We start from the raw sequence: 18,038 nt of genomic DNA, 5'->3' as shown, positions 1-18,038 counted from the left end.
ACTTTTGTGAGTAGTGAATTATGGATAGTTCTTCTGGGTACTAGTTTACATTTAATTTTCATTCCAAATGTGATTTTCAAATGATTGATAGCAGTGGAATGATTTTCAAAGTTGGAGAGGAAAGGGTGTAAGGGAAGAAACGTAGGGTCTGCTAATCCAGCAGTCAAATAACTGCCCCGTGAGTAATTAAGAGTTGGCTGAGGTTGTGGAAACAAGGCTGCCCCTCATGTGATGGCAGCCTCCAGTCTCCTTTGTAGTTCCTGGACCCGAGGCAGTGAGCCAAGTGTTCTGTCTAAACTGTTTGGGAATTGCTTTTAGGTTCAGCACTCTTGGAAAGGTATTCCGTGACAAGTTGTTGTTTCAGTGCCCTCAAATGGCACAACAGCCTCAATGAACTGGAACCTAAATTGGAACTGAGAAGGGCTGAGAAGTGGTTCTAGACCAATTTTCTGCCTCCATCCATTTCTGTGTCAACATGTTCGCTTCAGTAACGTCTCTCAGGCAGGAAGGGTTATTTGAAAACATTCCTTCTTCTCTACCTCTGTGTCTCCATTGCAGCCAACACACACTTTCTGGGTTTTGCATGAAGGACTCAATATGTAAGTCAGTTGTTTAAAGGCCCAGCAATTTCTTCCTGGCCAAGTCCAGTTTCAAGCATTAACTTGTAAAACAAGCCCTACAGTGATAGGGCATGCATTGTAGGATCTCCTGGATGTATGTACCACCCACGATCTGTTGAAGATCATTTACAATGGAAAGACACTCATGTAAGGAACCACCATTTCCATCTCTGTTAGCATGAGGGAAAGCTGCCTGCTCCAACAAGGTCCTCGTTGAAATGCCACACCCCTCTGTTCAGAAGTAACCTTTTACAGATAGTGTACAGATATTCTAAAAAAAGAAAAAAGCCTCCTTCGTTATGAATGGAGGCAGTGATTTTCAAAACTTATATGAAGTCACAAAACACATATGAATATTTGAAAGACCTGTAATGTTCTCTAGTAAAGAGATCTGTTCAACTTTAACTCAGCCTTCTCAATTTTCTGGACATGGGACACTGAGAATGCTGCTAAAATATTTTTTTCTTCTTTCAAGAGCTCAGGAACATGTAACAGGTGATTTTCCTGTTTGTTGTTCTTCTCCAAGTGTCAGCCACTTACCTTACACAGTCCCTATTTACACAATCCAACCCTTCTGTTTGAGAAGCCAGCTGATATTTTAGAGGGAGCCTCAAACACATTTATATAGCACACACACACACACACACACACACACACACACACAATCACACACACAATCAGAGTTGTTATGTATTAGTTACAATGAGATTAAACTGGTTTTTAGAACGGCATATTTTTCTCCCAATGGGAAGAACCACAAGTTCAAATTAGAGCCACCAGTTTCCTTGGTGAACATGAAATTAAAGCAAGGAGAGTTGACTGTATGTCATAAATAGCTATCAGGATCCAGTTGTCATGACTTTTGTATTTATCTGCTCTGAAGGATAGATAATATCCTAGTAACTGGATATGGTTCAAGCAGAAAAAGATTTCATACAGGGAATTAGGAACTTAGAAAATTATTGGACAGACTGGAAGGACAGAATCTAGGCTGCAGTTCCAGGCATGACTTCCTGAACTGGATAATATTAATGGGCATGGTCTTTTCATTTAGGGGTAATTTCCATATAATCCACTTTCAATGTAAATAATTGCATAAGTTTTGATAAATATATACTTGCGTAACTATACATTAGTTTCAAGATATGAAACTGTTCCTCCACTCCCAAAACTTCCATCATGCCCCTGCCTCCTCCCTCCTGGCCTGTGGCAACCACTGATCTGTTTCTGTTTAAGTAGTGTTTTCTATAATGTCATGTGCAATTGAATCAGAGAGTACATAATCTTTTGTGTCTGACGTTTTCCACTTAGCTTATTGCCTTTGAAATTCACTCATGTTGTTGCAGTTATTAATCGTTCAAATTTGTATTACGAGGTAGTGTTTCCTTGTATGAATATAGCATAATTTATTTATGCATTCCCCAGATGATGGACATCTGAGTTGCTGATAGTTTTTGACAATTATGAATAATGCTGCTGTGAACATTCATGTGGAGTTCTTTGTGTGGACACATGTCTTTACTCCTCTTGGGTAAATAAATATCTGGTGGTGGGAGGATAGCTTAGTCATATGGTAAGAGCTGCCTAACTGTTGTTCAGAGCAGCTGCACCATTTTACCTATCTATCTGCCGTGGAAGCAAGCTTCAGTTGCTCCACATCTGCAGCTCTTGGTACTACCAGGCCTGTGGGTAGAGTTTTAGCCTTGGTTCCCTGATACCCACGTCATTATCTCTCCCAGATTTGTTACTGCATGCAAGTCCCATGCCTGTTTCCCAGTAATTTTGTGTGTGTGTGTATTTGGGTCTACTAATCGGTGATGCCTAGGATGAAGACAGTCTCCAGTGCTGAACTGAACATGTGATGGATACAGGGAGGTCATTGATCATGGTCTTGACTGGACCCTCACTAGATTTTAAACAACACACAAAACAATGTTTTATGGCTCTCTCTCAGGCTTTTTGACCATTCCATGGAAGGATTTAAAAATTGGGAATTCATGACCATTCATTGCTGGGGAGAACGAGCTGCTGGTGACTGGATCCTGGAAGTTTATGATACTCCCTCTCAGCTGAGGAACTTCAAGACTCCAGGTAAGAACTCTCTTAATATAATTTGATTTACTGTACATAAAAACGGTGTATATTCTGGCCAATAAATGTGTTTCACATTCATATATCAATGTGAATCGTTTATCATGTGATTCTATGCCTCGAGTTGTCCTCCTGTACTCCAGTTCTTGAGATTACCACTAGAAAAGTAATAATTTAGGAAAAGAATTCAAGAGAAGACCTTTAAATATAAAGACAAGATAAAACATGACAGCTATTGATTGATATTTCAGAATTATGATCCATGTCTCTAACCACCTTCCATTACTTTATCAAAAAACAAGCCAGCCTTGTCCACGTGCAGTGGGTTAAATTGCATAGTTGTAAGATCAGACAGGTTTCCTTCAATATCTTTTTTCTGAGTTTGCTTTAAATTTAATTTTCAGTGCAGACAAGACCTTGAGCTTGGCCTATGCCAGCTAAACTGGTTGCCACTAAAGAAAATGAGTGATAGCATTCTGCCCTGCATGAGACCAAGAGCTAAGTAAAGAGCAAACTTTCCTGATTTGTGAAACATGGTAATGAATGATGCCAACAGAATTCTTTTCAGGTCATCTCAGGCTGTGTTGCCACACATGGCCTGTTTCCCTCTTCCTGCTGATGTATGAACCTTATTTGTAACATAAAATAAGGAAAAGTACAAATGCAGCATGAGATGGGAGACTGAACAGTTTTTCACAGCACCCTGTGTTCAATACCAGTAATCCAAGGCTATGCCCCAACCAGTAATGCTGAAGAAGCGGAAGTTGAATATTTCTTTGAAGACCTACAAGACCTTCTAGAACTAACACCCAAAAAAGATGTTCTTTTCATTACAGGTACTGGAATGCAAAAGTAGGGAGTGAAGAGATACCTAGAGTAACAGGCAAATTTGGCCTTGCAGTACAAAATGAAGCAAGGCAAAGGCTAACAGAGTTGTGCTAAGAGAACACACTGGTCATAGCAAACACCCTCTTCCAACAACACAAGAGATGACTCTACACATGGGCCTCACCAGATGGTCAATACCAAATCAGATTGATTATATTCTTTGCAGTCAGAGATGGAGAAGCTCTATACAGTCAGCAAAAACACCACCAGGAGCTGACTGTGGCTCAGACCATAAACTCCTTATTGCCAAATTCAGACTTAAATTGAAGAAAGTAGGGAAAACCACTAGGCCATTCAGATATGACCTAAATCAAATCCCTTATGATTATCGGTGGAAGTGACAAATAGATTCAAGGGATTAGATCTGATAGAGTGCCTGAAGAACTATGGATTGAGGTTCGTGACACTGTACAGGAGGCAGTGTTCAAGACCATCCCCAAGAAAAAGAAATGCAAAAAGGCAAAATGATTGTCTGAAGAGGCCTTACAAATAGCTGAGAAAAGAAAAGAAACAAAAGGCAAAGAAGAAAAGGAACGATACACCCATTTGAATGCAGAGTTCCAAAGAATAGCAAGGAGAGATTAAGAAAGCCTTCCTCAGTGATCAAAGCAAAGAAAGAGAGGAAAACAATAGACTGGAAAAGACTTGAGATCTCTTCAAGAAAATTGGAGATACCAAGGGAACATTTCATGCAGAGATGGGCACAGTAAAGGATAGAAATGGTATGAACCTAACAGAAGCAGAAGATATTAAGAGGTGGTAAGAATCCACAGAAGAACTATACAAAAAAGATCTTCACAACCCAGATAATCACAATAGTGTGATCACTCACCTTGAGCCAGACATCCTGGAATGAGAAGTCAAATGGGCCTTAGGAAGCATCACTGCAAACAAAGCTAGTGGAGGTGATGGAATCCCAGTTGAGCTATTTCAAACCCTAAAAGATGATGCTGTGAAAGTGCTGCACTCCATATGCCAGCAAATTTGGAAAACTCAGCAGTGGCCACAGGACTGGAAAAGGCCAGTTTTCATTCCAGTCCCAAAGAAAGGCAAAGCCAAAGAATGCTCAAACTACCACACAATTGCACTCATCTCCCACACTAGCAAAGTAATTCTCCAAGTCAGGCTTCAACAGTGTGTGAACTTCCAGATGCTCAAGCTGGTTTTAAAAAAGGCAGAGGAACCAGAGCTCAAATTGCCAACATCTGCTGGATCATCGAAAAAGCAAGAGAGTTCCAGAAAAACATCAAATTCTGTTTTATTGACTATGCCAAAGCCTTTGACTGTGTGGATCACGACAAACTGTGGAAAATTCTTAAAGAGATGGGAATACCAGATCACCTGACCTGCCTCCTACAAAACCTGTAAGCAGGTCAAGAGGCAAAAGTTAGAACTGGACATGGAACAACACACTGGTCCCAAACCAGGAAAGGAGTACGTCAAGGCTGTATATTGTCACCCTGCTTATTTAATTTATATGCAGAGTACATCATGAGGAATGCCAGGCCGGATGAAGCACAAACTGGAATCAAGATTGCTGGGAGAAATATCAATAACCTCAGATATGCAGATAACACCACCCTTATGGCAGAAAGCAAAGAACTAAAGAGCTTGATGAAAGTGGAAGAAGAGAGTGAAAAAGCTGACTTAAAACTCAACATTCAGAAAGCTAAGATCATGACATCTGGTCCCATCACTTCATGGCAAATAGATGGGAAACAATGGAAACAGTGAGAGACTATTTTCTGGAGCTGCAGAATCACTGCACATGGTGACTGCAGCCATGAAATTAAAAGACGCTTCCTGCTCCTTGGAAGAAAAGCTATGACCAACCTACACAATATACTAAAAAGCAGAGACATTACTTTGCCAACAAAGGTCTGTGTAGTCAAAGCTATGGTTTTTCTAGTAGTCATGTATGAATATGAGAGTTGGACTATAAAGAAAGCTGAACACCAAAGAATTGATGTTTTTGAACTGTGGTAGTGGAGAAGACTCTAGAGAGTCCCCTGGACTGCAAAGAGATACAACCAGTCCATCCTAAAAAAAATCAGTCCTGAATATTCATTGGAAGGACTGATGCTGAAGCTGAAACTCTAATACTTTGGCCACCTGATACGAAGAACTCACTCATTTGAAAAGACCCTGATGCTGGGAAAGATTGAAGGCGGGAGAAGGGGACGACAAAGGATGAGATGGTTGGATGGCATCACCAACTCAATGGACGTGAGTTTGAGTAACCTCTGGGAATTGGTGATAGACAGGGAAGCCTGGTGTGTGCAGTCCATGGGATCGCAGAGTCAGACATGACTGAATGACTGAACTTTGTTGCCTGTGGTGGAGCCCTGAGTAGTACTTGCCTAGTAACAGATGCTCTCTCTGTTTGATAACTACCCAAGTTCCCGCCCAGCTGTGGCCACATCTTCCATCATCTAATAAGTTGTTGCTTCTAAATCCTTTGTCTAGTCCATCTGCAGAAGAACGAGCCTTGAGAGCCATTATAGGACTGGTGTACAATTCTAAGTCTTCTTTTGATCGGAACAGATTAACCCAAGCATTCTGTAGTTAACTGTAATGGTATATATCATTTGGGTACTGTGGGTTGTATAGGACAAAAGAAGCAATCAGTAAAGTGAAGAGTGAAGTGTACATTTTTTTAAAAATTTGTTTTTATTATTTATTTTACTGTGTTGGATCTTAGTGGAGTATGCAGGATCTTTAGCTGCAGCATGTGGAATTAAATCCAGGCCCCCTGCATTGAGAGCACAGAGTCTTAGCCACTGGACCACCAAGGCAGTCCCCCTGATGCATACATTTGCCACACTTTTGCCCACCACTCGGGGGAAGTTGTTCATTCTGAGAGATCCATTTTTAGGGCACACAATGTAGCCATCTCTTTTCCTTTATTCCATGATGTGGTTTATCTGTGTTGCCACAGTGGTCCCACACTCAGGGGATTCAAAACCATCATGGTAGCAAGGTCACAATGAATCAGGATAAAAGTTTCGTGAAAGCATATCTGAGCCCAGCACACCTCCAGCAGCCACCATATATGTAATAATTGCCAAGGTCTTACTCAGAAATCAGATGTTTGTCAATAAGACAGGGTTGGTAGAAAACATCTGAATAAACTAGATCCTAGTTACTGGAAAGCTTTCACTTGTTCCTAATCTCAGTTCCCAGGACCTTCCCCTCTCCTTCCCTCTTCTCTTCAAACCATGCTTCTTGCTCATGCTGTGGAGATGCACTGTGTCAAGGCACTCAGGGGCAATAGCAGGCATGGTAGCTGGACTGGGCTGCCCTGACCAAAGGGCAGCTCCCACTGGATCCATCAGCATGTGTCACTCTTACGTCTCAAGAGATCTAAGCGAAATAAACACTGTCTGGATGTGGCAGCTGTGTGCCAAGAAAGGTGCAGCCTACAGACATGAGGGGTGCATTATCTATTGAGAATTTGAGGCAGTTATATAACTCTTTAATATCACCATTCTAATGCATCTCAGTGATAAAATGCTCCTCCCCACAAGCAGACTGCCCCTGGGGGCACACTGATGACAGACCTGGGGTTTGCATGCACAGGTGTGAGGCTATCTCACTCTCTCTCTGCCCTCAAGGAGTTCAGAGTCTGTCCAGAGTTTATTGTGATTACCTGTGTTAAAAGGTCTCTGCAGTAGCTCTGATCATCTAGAGCTGTCTATTTCGTATCATTGACTTCTCCTTTTTTTTTTTTTTGACTTCTCCTTATACTATTTAAATGTTTAACCCCAGTCACCTCCAGTCATCTTAAGAGATGTTCCTTTGTGCCAGAAGAGATACCCTAATGCTATATAACCTGGGGTCAGAAGGCTTTAATAGAAACACATGGTCTTCAGGTATCCTTTCTTTAACTAAACTTTCGGGTCAGGATTAGATGCAATTTTGAAAAGGGACTTTCACTTTTTTCTGTTTCTGTCATTGTTACTATGGCATACAGTCCTCCAATTAATGTGGGATTTCTTTAGTAATTCAGTTGCAGATGTAGATACTTCTCGCCCAATTAAATAGTAGAATCATTCCCAAATATATGTATATGGCTCCAAACTGAGTTTATTTATTATTTCTTCCCACTTATTATTAAAACATAGTAAGGTTTTTGGAGGATTTTTTTCTTATTCTTGTTCCATTGCATATTAAATCTATCTTTGATTTTTACCTTTGGCAGATTGCATTTGAGTGTTAGCAAACAGAATGGATTTTCTCTTATTCTGCATTTATATTGCTATTTCTTCACAAGATATTGCCATTTCCACTGCAAAATCTCCTACAGAATTTAGCAAATGGAAAAAGTAGTAGGGGAGGAAAAAGATGACAACCCAAATATGGCAGCATTTGATGTGAATTGCGGCAGAGATCCTAAGGAAATAAAATTACATAATAAGTGAAAAATAAAAAGATAAATTGCCCAGCAAGGGTGTCCCCAGAGGGCTTATGATGTACTTCAGAAATGGGACCAAGGGAAATAATCAGTTATGAGTCAGCACTCTCTAAACACTTACAAGGGTAAATTTTTAGATCCAAGATGATCTTAAGTTAAATGGACCAGGTTTTAGAGTGACTGATGGATTGGGTTTCCCATACTGTCTTTGTATCATGTGCTCCAATTATGCACTTGAGAGACGCTGTAAGGAAAAGAGGTTCTCTTTTTGCATTGCCACCTAAAGGCAGTCAGATAGGTCATTAATTTCAGGCAGTCATTCATTTCTTGACAGCACTTAATGTCTACGACTTGAAATCCTGAGACTGAATAACACCCTAATTAAGATTAGCATAGTCATTAACAAGTGAGTCCAAAGAAAAGCTGTCAGAGGGCAAACCAAATATAAACTAGCCTGCTGGCCCAGTGCAAATGTCAGAAAACAATGAATGTGGCCCAGAATACATTTATTTTTAAACTTCATATTCTTATACTCTTAGAAATGACCAGGAAGACAGAATTATATAACAGTTTAAGAATGTAAGATTTCGATACAGAATTTTTTTTTAAATTGAGGGGTAATTAACATATTAGTTTTAGTTGTATAATTGTACAATTTTATATTTGTATATATTGCAAAACAATAACCACAATAAGTCTAGTGAACACCCATCACCTCACATAATTTCTTTCCTGTGATGAGACCTTTTCAGATACACTGTTTTAATGACTTTGTTGTATACAATACATTATTATTAAATGTACTCAACCAATCTGTACCTTATATCCCCAGGACTTAATAATTTTTAGCTGGAAGTTTGTACCATTTGATCCCCTTCATCTATTTCATCCACTCCTATACACCTCCTGCCTCTGGCAACCACCAGTCTGTTCCGTGTATCTTTGTGTTCAATCTTCAATTTTTTAAATTTTTTTAAGACTCCATATATAAGAGATCATACAGTATCTGTCATTTTCTATCTGACTTCACTTAGCAAGGTCCACCCATGTTTCCCCAAGTGGAAAGATTCCCTTTTATGGCCAAGTATTATCTATATACATTTATATGTATATGTGTCTATATTTGTGTGTGTGTTTATCCATTCATCCATCACTGGACATGTGGGCTGCCTTCTTTTTTAGGCTATCTAAATAATACTGCAGTGAACATGTGGGTACATATAACTTTTAAGAGTTTTTTTTTTTTTTCCCAGAAGTGGAATTTCTGGACCACATGGTAGTTCTATTTTTTAATTTTTTGAGGAAATCCCATAATTTTTCCAGAGTGGCTGAAAATTTACATTCCCACCAAGAGTGCATAAGGATTCCCTTTTCTCCACTTCCTCACCAATATTTGCTATTTCTTGTCTTTTTGATAATAGCCATTCTAACAGGTGTAAAATAATAGCTCATTGTGGTTTTAATTTGCATTTCTTGGATGATTAGTGATGAGCACCTCTTCATGCTGGCCATCTGTATGTACTCTTTTGAAAAATGTTTATTTAGATCCTCTTCCCATGTTTTAATCAGATTGCTTTTCTGCTGTTGAGTTGTATGAGATTTTTCTGTGTTTTAGATATTTGCCCTTTATCCGATATATGATTTGCAAATATTTTCCACGTTACATTTTCATTTAATTAATGATTTCCTTTGCTGTGCAGAAGCTCTATAGATTGATATCGTCCCATGTGTTTATTTTTGCATTTGTTCCCTTTGCTTTTGTTGTCAAATACAAAAAATAATTCCCAAGATCAGTGTCAAGGAGTGTGCCACTGGTTTTCTTCTAGAAGGTCTCACATTCAGATCTTTAAGCCATTACAAGTCAGTTTTTGTGCATGGTGTTAGATAGCAGTCCAGTTTTTCTAACCGTTTGTTGAAGACTACCTTTTCTCTATTGCATCAATGTATTCCTTTCTCCTTTGTCATAAATTGACTATATACATGTGCATCTCTGTTTCATTCATTTATCTGTTTTTATGTCAATACCATTACAATTTGATTGTTATACCTTTGTAATATAGTTTGAAATCAGGGAGCATGATAACTCCAGCTTTGTTCTTTCTCAAGATTGCTTTGGCTATTTTGGGTTTTTGGGTTCCATAAAAATTTTAGGATTCTTTGTTCTATTTCTGTGAAAAATGCCTTTTGAATTTTCCTAAGGATTACATTGAATCTGTAGATTGTTTTAGGTAGTAGGGACATTTTTATAATATTTCTATAATATTTCTATAATTTCTATAATTCATGAATATGGAATATCTTTCATGTCAATTTATCAATTTCTTACAGTTTCCAATGTACAGATATCTCGCCTTCTTGGTTATATCTATTCCTAGGTATTTTGTTCTTCTGATGCAATTGTAAATAGGATTGCTTTCTCTGATAGTCTCATTTGTGTAAAGAAATGCAACAGATTTTTGTACATCAATTTTGTATCTTGAAACGTCTTTGACTTTGTTGCTTAGTTCTAAGTTTTTTGGTAGAGTCTTTAGGGGTTTCTGTATGTAATATGTCATCTACAAATGTTTCACTTCTTCCTTTATAACTTATATGCTTTTTCTTTCTTTTTCTTGCCTACATCCTTGTTCCTGATCTTTACTATGTTGACAAACGTTCCCTCTAGAACCACTTTGTTGAAAGTCTTTTTCATAAATGAATGTTGAATTCTGTCAATGCTTTTTTGCGTCTATTGAGATAATTATGTTTTAAGCCTTCATTTTGTTACTGTGGAAAATGAGAGTGATTGATTCTCAGATGTTGAAACAAGCTTTCATCCCTGAAATCCCATTTGATTATGATGTATTTATTATCCTTCTAATGTATTGATGTATTCAGTTTGCTAATATTTTGTTAAGGATTTTTGCATCTATATTTACATCTAGTTTTGATATCAGAGTAACATGTATGCTCAACTCAGTCACATCCTATTCTTTGCGACCACATGGACTATAGCCCTTCAGGCTCCTATGGCCATAGAATTTTTCAGGCAAGAATACTGAGTGGATTGCCATTTTTTACTCAAGGGAATCTTCCCAACCCAATGATCAAACCCTTGGCAGGCAGATTCTTTACCACTGTGCCCCCTGGGAACCCATCGGAGTAATAATACTGACTTCATAAAATGAGTTTTGAAGTATTTCTTCCTCTTCTATTTTTTGGAATAATTTGAGAAGGATCGGGCTCCCCAGGTGGTGCTAGTAGTAAGAACTTGCCTGCCAATGCAGGAGACCTAAGAGACACAGGTTCGATCCCTGAGTTGGGAAGATCCATGGGAGGAGAGCATGGCAACCTGTTCCAGTATTCTTGCCCGGTAAATCCCATGGATAGAGGAGATCGGCAGGCTACAGTCCATAGGGTCACACAGAGTTAGACATGATTAAAGCAACTCTGCATGCACGCACAAGGATTGGTATTAATTTTTATTTAACTGTTTGGTAGAATCCACTAGTGAAGGTGTCTAATCCTGGACATGCCTTTGTTAGGAAGTTCTTGATTACTGAGTCAATCTCTTTACAATAATTGGTCTATTCAGATTTCAATTTCTTCATGATTCAGTCTTAGTAGAATATATATTTCTAGGAATTCATTCATTTCCTGTAGGTCTTCCAGTTTGTTAGTATATAATTGCTGATAGTAGTCTTATGAGCCTTTTAAATTTTGTATTAATTAAAATGTCTCCTTTTTAATTTCTGGTTTGAGGCTTTTCTCTCTTCTTGGTGAATCTACTTAAAGGTTTATCAATTTTATTCATAGTCTTAGGGGATGTGTGAACCTAAGCCCCACTAACCAGCAGAGCCAGCAAGCTAGAGGTGTCCCCTGGGTGCCAGCTGAAGGTACAAGCCCCTTTCTTTTTGGTACCAACAAGATGGAGAGGCCAAGGGAGAACACACAGATGGCTCCCATGAGCCTCCATCTTTGGAGAGTATTCAGTGGGTCCTTATCTGTATATTAAATTACATGTCTGCCCCTCAGCCAGTGCTTTAAGATAAGCAAATAAGCCTGTTTCACAGAATGTCTGGGTGCTTTGCAGTCAACCACCTCTGTATAATACCCAAGGGTGAGAGCCCACGCTGATGAACTCTTTAGTGGACCCAAGCCCCACTGGCTTTCAGAGATACATGGTCTGGGGGCTCGAGTGCAGGTCTTAAAAGTTGTGATACCCAATGTGGGGGTCAAACTTTTCACTCCTTGGGGGAGAAGCTGGGGGTACTGCGTCCCCTCCTGGTTGGTTGCGGCACAGAAGGTGGAGTTTATGGTGAGATGTGTCTAAGCCTCTCTTACCCATCTTGACATGCGGTTTCCTCATTTTCCTGATGAGTAGGAGGAGCCACTCCCAGGCGGTGCAGTGGTAAAGAATCTGCCTGCAATGCAGGAGACCTGGGTTCAATCCCTGGGTCAGGAAGATCCCCTGGAGGAGGCAATGGCAACCCACTCCAGTATTCTGGCCTGGAGGATCCCATGGACAGAGGAGCCTGACGGGCTATAGTCCATGGTGTTGCAGAGTCAGACACAACTGAGCACACACACACAGGAGCCACTCAGCTGCTTTTCCTTTTTTTTTTTTTTCTGGAGGAAACTGTTCCACGTGTGGCTGTAGATTCACTGAGTGTATGAGAAGCAGTGAGTTCAGGACCTTCCTATATTACTCTTACATCAGAACCCCCAAATGAGTCTTAATATCAGTCCGTCCTCTTACTGCTTTGGGGAACTTTATCAGCCTCTGTGCCTCCGTCTTCTCATCTATATAGTGAAAATATCTATTTCCCACTTGTGACCACTGAATAGAATAAAATGTACTTAGCATATAGTCAGCACTTATAAAAAATAAGCATCAATTTGATGGGGATAATAGATGCTAACAGATAAATTATGAGACATCTGAAGTTCATCACTCTCTGGACTGTGACAGAGCCCAACCCCAACCTTACCTAGATTCTCTGTATTATGCCAAGGTATGGAGGAGATCTAAGGTGTGTGGAGGTAAGGGGGGAAGTATCCTGCCTTCCTGCCAGCATATTTCCATGTTTTTGATGATTCTGTCTTGATCACTTTTACTTAAGATTCATATTAAAAAGAACTATATTAAGTCAGGGAAACATGTTTTCTGTTTACTTTTTGCATTAAAGATAAAGCTGAGAAATAAATGACTAAATAAGGATTAGGCAAATGTTCCTTGAGAGCCTGCCATCCAGAGAAGGTAAAGCACTTCCCTCGTGCCCCGAGGCGCCCTTGGCCGGGAAACGCTCTGACAGTGCCACCCAGTAGAATATGCTGCCAGTAGTGGAAATGTTTCCTATAGCTGTGCTGTCTCCCGTGGTGCCACTAGTCATATATGCTTACTGAGCACTTGAAATGTGGTCTGACTGAAGAACTGAGGTTTTAAATTTTAGTTACACAGAAACAGCCAAATGGGTCAAGTGGCTGTCATTGGACAGCACAGGTCTATCAGTTAATATAGTGATGTATTCTTAAGACTGACTGATCATTTGAATTGGGTGAAACAAAGTAGTTGTTATAATCTTTTTATTTTTGATAAACAAGTCAGAGAATGTCGATCCTGCTTTTAAATGTAAATAAGACCTTTATACCTAGAAAAAGAAAGCCTTCTGTAAGATTCTAGGATTCTCTTAAATACTCATAATTTCAAATTCAGCCCTTGATCCAGCAATCTGAGATGGTTGTATCTCACCAAAAAAAAAAAAAAAAAAAAAAAGATGATTAAATTAGGATGTATCCTGCAATTGTTTCTCAGGAAATACATGGTATGTGAATTATTAAATAGTTAATTCTGCAAGCAATGGAAAATGCATTTCTAGCCCTGTCTGTGATGCAATGATTCATATGAATCTGTTTCCCACAGTTCTATTCTTCTACTGCTTTTTCTTCAGTTAGAAGGAATGAAAGAAATTGTAAAGCTCTAGAGAGAGTGTTTGCTCATGATCTACTTTTATTATTGTTTCCCAAGGTAAATTGAAAGAATGGTCTCTGGTCCTCTATGGCACGTCTGTGCAGCCATACTCACCCACCAATGAGTTTCCTAAAGTGGAACGTGTCCGGTATAGCCGAGTCGAAGACCCCACCGACGACTATGGGACGGAGGATTATGCAGGTGAGCTGGCTTCCAGTGAGAAGGCAGGCTAAGGAAAAAAACTCATGCATCATTCCCCCAAGGAGACACACTTCTACTCATTGTGATCTATTTTAATCCATCTTCCTTTCTATCCCTTAAACATATTTGTATGTGTACATTCATATATTCAAATATCCATGTTTTTTTCTTCAAAACGAAAATCACACTGTATATAGAACATTCATATCCTTTTTTTTCCCATTAAAGGTATTATTAAGAGCATATTTCCCTGTTGTCAAATATCCTTAGAACACATATTTAAAAGACAGCATAATCGTCCATCCCGTGATCGTATTATATTTAACCCATAATCTGAGATATGTAGTTTGCTTTACATTATATTTTACACTATTTTAAATAAGAGCTCAATGAATATCATTATCAGTTTTTGACTATATCATCTTTGACTATTTCTTTAGAGTTCTAAGAATTACCGCATCAAAGGGAACCGTCAGTTTTAGGGCCTGGCTATGTTGCTTTCCAGACAACATGTACCAGTCTACACCACGACCAGTGCATGGTTACTGCCCTCATTCCTGCCAGCCTCGAGCGGAAAGAGAAAAGCAAAAGAACAGAGTTAAATTTTTATAGCTCTGACTCCTAGTAAATCTAAACATTTAGTAAAGCTAACCACTTTTTTCCTTTGTAGTTCTCTGAATTGTGTCTTTTACTCACTTTCAATTAAAAGTGTCAGCATTTTTCTTATTTATAAAAACTCATTGTATGTTATTAACTCTCACATTGTCTCATATTTGCTGAAAACCATCTCTCTGTTATCACCTGCTTCCAAAATGCAGCTTTTGTTTGGAGGGCAGAGTTTATAGTTTCATATAACATTTATAATTTCTTTAATACAGAATGTTTATTCTTTAAAAATAAATATCCAAATGCATATTTTTGTAATCTGATTTTGCATTTGGCCATTAACTCATCTAGAACTTACTTTGATTTATAACATACAGTGTAAAGTGAAGTTTTGTCTTTATCTTCCAAACAGACTAATGACTGAATTGCCATTCCTACTTTTATTAGATTGTTTCCTTTATAACAGCACAGTAATTTCTTATACCAGGTCTCTTCTGGTATCACTTTTTCTGATTTATCAATCTAATAATACTTAATATAGTAGCACCCACACTATATTTTAATATGCTGAACATCTACTTATTCTCATAGCAATTCTTAAGTCCCTCTTTAAAAATCTCATTGAAATTTATTTTTATTTTTTATTTTATTTTTTTACAATGTTACATATTTACCCCAGAATTTTTAAGATTTACTTTCATAGCAATTTACTTACAGATTTGTAATGCAATATTATTAACTATAGTCACCATGGTATAATAGTGGCACATTACATTTTTCTTTTTCGTTTGTTTTTTCATTTGTTTCTTTTTTTAACATTTATTATTATTTTTTTTTACTATATTTTACTTTACAGTACTGTATTGGTTTTGCCATACATCAACATGAATCTGCCACAGGTGTTTGAATTTACATATAATCTCATGGGAAGAATTCTTTTTACAGTTTACAGTCTTTCCATCCAAATAAGACTTTTTTTACTGAAATATTTTAATTTTACGAAGTGTTTTTCTTGGTAGTGTTATTTCTACATATTTTGGGTCTAGTTACTACTGTAATGGAAAATATCCCATATTTCCTAACTACTGTATTCTGGTATCAGAGATATCTATTGGCTATTGTATGTTTATCTTACATCTGACCATTTTGCTTACCTTTATTAATTTGTGTATTTTAGAGTTGATTTTCTGGAGCAGTTAGGTACTGTAGCCGTATCATCTGCAAATGATCTTTTCTCTTTCCCAGTGTATTTCTGAGTCCTGTCTTATTGTATTGTTTGCCACTTCCAGCAGCATTCAGTTCTTCTGGGATGTAACACCTAGAGAAAAACGCTTTCCCTAATGGAGAACTGTTTTTAAATAGCAGTTGATTGTACCTTTAGACCAGAACCATCTTGTCTTCCTGCAGCTAAGCTCTCTGAGATTCTTTTTCATTAATCACTTTAACAGAGTATTTAAAATATGCATTTGGTTCCTTTTATTCTGAACAGGTAGTATCCCAGTATCAATTGAGAATTCAGACCAATTGAACTAACCAGAGCTGGATTGTGTTCAACTTTTGCTTTGAGTTTATAACATTACTGTTCATGTTACAACTGGCAAACCATTTGTTTTGTCTTTTCTGATAGGAGAAAATATATCTAAAAATATAAATGGAGCATAATAATAATATATTACTATGTGTCTTATGGTATGTTTCCCATTCAAATTTTGGTAATCTTAAAATTCTAAACAGTTACATACATTTTGTGGTTTTTCTCACTGCATCTCCAAAATGTCCACATTGGCACTTGTGAGAAAACAAAGACAATTATTTCATTATTACCCAGGAAGCTAAAATGCTAAACTGCATCTGGGATAGTTTAGGATTATGAAACAGCATGTGACCCTGCCATACAAAGTCCTTTGGTACATATCAAGAATAAATGGTTTGGGTTTTTTTTTTTTTTAATTGTAGAAATCATCTGGTGAAAATTTAGGGCCACCCAATAACTCCTTTTCTTTGGAGCTATGATTTTCACTTTCCTTAAGAAGTCGGCCTTTGAGAGGGTCAGATGGCATTCTCATAACCAGGTCCCTGTAATGTTTCATCGAATTCCAGGCACTGTGGGACCCACAGCTGACTGAACTTCAACTCTTAGGCAGGAGAAGCATTCTCTCCTCATGGACTACAGTAGTCAGCTAAAATGTTCCAAGCTGCAATAGCTGTGGAACTTAATTTCAAGATCAGTTTTATTGGGAAAATAGAGATAAACAGTGTCAAATGACTCAGGATTAAGCAGCAATATACATCAAGTCTGTAGCATTTTAAAATGACTCATTTCTATTCAGAGCCAAAGGTCATGGCTTACCCTTAGTAGGTGACCCGAACTAAGAAGCAAGACCTCTGTTGACCCCAACTCTCCTAGCTGTTTGATCAGCTAGGCACACCACTATAACTCTTGGAAAATCATTTTTGTCTGTAAAATGAGGGTGTATGGCTTCTCGATCTTTCTCCGGGTCATTCCTCCCCTACTTCTGCCATTTTATGTTTCAGTTTAGTAACTGTATAACATTGTAGGACTATGACTAAAGGAAACCAAATTTCAACAAAAGTAGACCTTTTGATTAAAATAAGCGTGGCTCAAGACAATTCTGGTACCCTCAACTGACTTTTTGTGCATTTCATGCACCATGTAAATCTCTAGTTAAAATCATATAAGTTTTCAGTGGGAAATAGCTTGAAGATTATGAGACCAAATGTCTCAAACTACAGAAAACAAAAAAAGGGAGTCATAGAAGTAAGTTATCTATGACTAGCCCATGTCATTAGAAAAATCTCTTTTCATCAATCACAAAATAGTTCTTTTTAGCATTTTTTTTTCCTGCCTGTGCATTCTTTCTAGTTCTTCACCAAAGAATACACAGCAAGAGAGATGAGGAAGCTTCATCCTTGGGCTGGAATTCTTTAAGCTTGCTTGCACCTTTTAAACTTATGTGTCATTTTCTTTTGTTGACTTGCCCATTGGCCTATGGGTAGGATGCAATTTTAAATCTATTATCTGTGCCTGTAGTACCTGCTTTGTAATCCAAGATGAGATGCTGATAAAATTGTGCCAGACGCCATAATGATGTTTCTTTCTGGCTCCAGAATCTCAGAGGTACTCAGTGGCTTTAATGACCTTGGATGAGAGAGGCAGTCTGGTCAGGACATTGAATAACAGCCCTCTTTTCTTTTCTGCCAACAGTGTAAAATTCTCATTTTTCTATAAATCCAACATTTTTATTATTAT

General features: G+C 38.2%; 1 protein-coding gene across 6 annotated transcripts in view; it reads left to right on the top strand.

The window, feature by feature from the left end:
* PCSK5 (proprotein convertase subtilisin/kexin type 5) overlaps nucleotides 1-18,038 on the top strand; it is a 507,422-nt gene that overhangs the window by 312,525 nt on the left and 176,859 nt on the right. For all 6 annotated transcript variants that reach the window (XM_060409352.1, XM_042243336.2, XM_042243335.2 and 3 more), the window contains 2 exons: nucleotides 2,575-2,711; nucleotides 14,018-14,161. In XM_060409352.1, coding sequence (XP_060265335.1) covers nucleotides 2,575-2,711; nucleotides 14,018-14,161 — 281 coding nt within the window. The remainder of the gene's footprint in view (nucleotides 1-2,574; nucleotides 2,712-14,017; nucleotides 14,162-18,038) is intronic.

Source organism: Ovis aries, chromosome 2 (genome assembly GCF_016772045.2).
Source record: "Ovis aries strain OAR_USU_Benz2616 breed Rambouillet chromosome 2, ARS-UI_Ramb_v3.0, whole genome shotgun sequence".
Lineage (NCBI taxonomy): Eukaryota > Metazoa > Chordata > Mammalia > Artiodactyla > Bovidae > Ovis > Ovis aries.
This window is presented reverse-complemented; position numbering and strand designations above follow the sequence as displayed.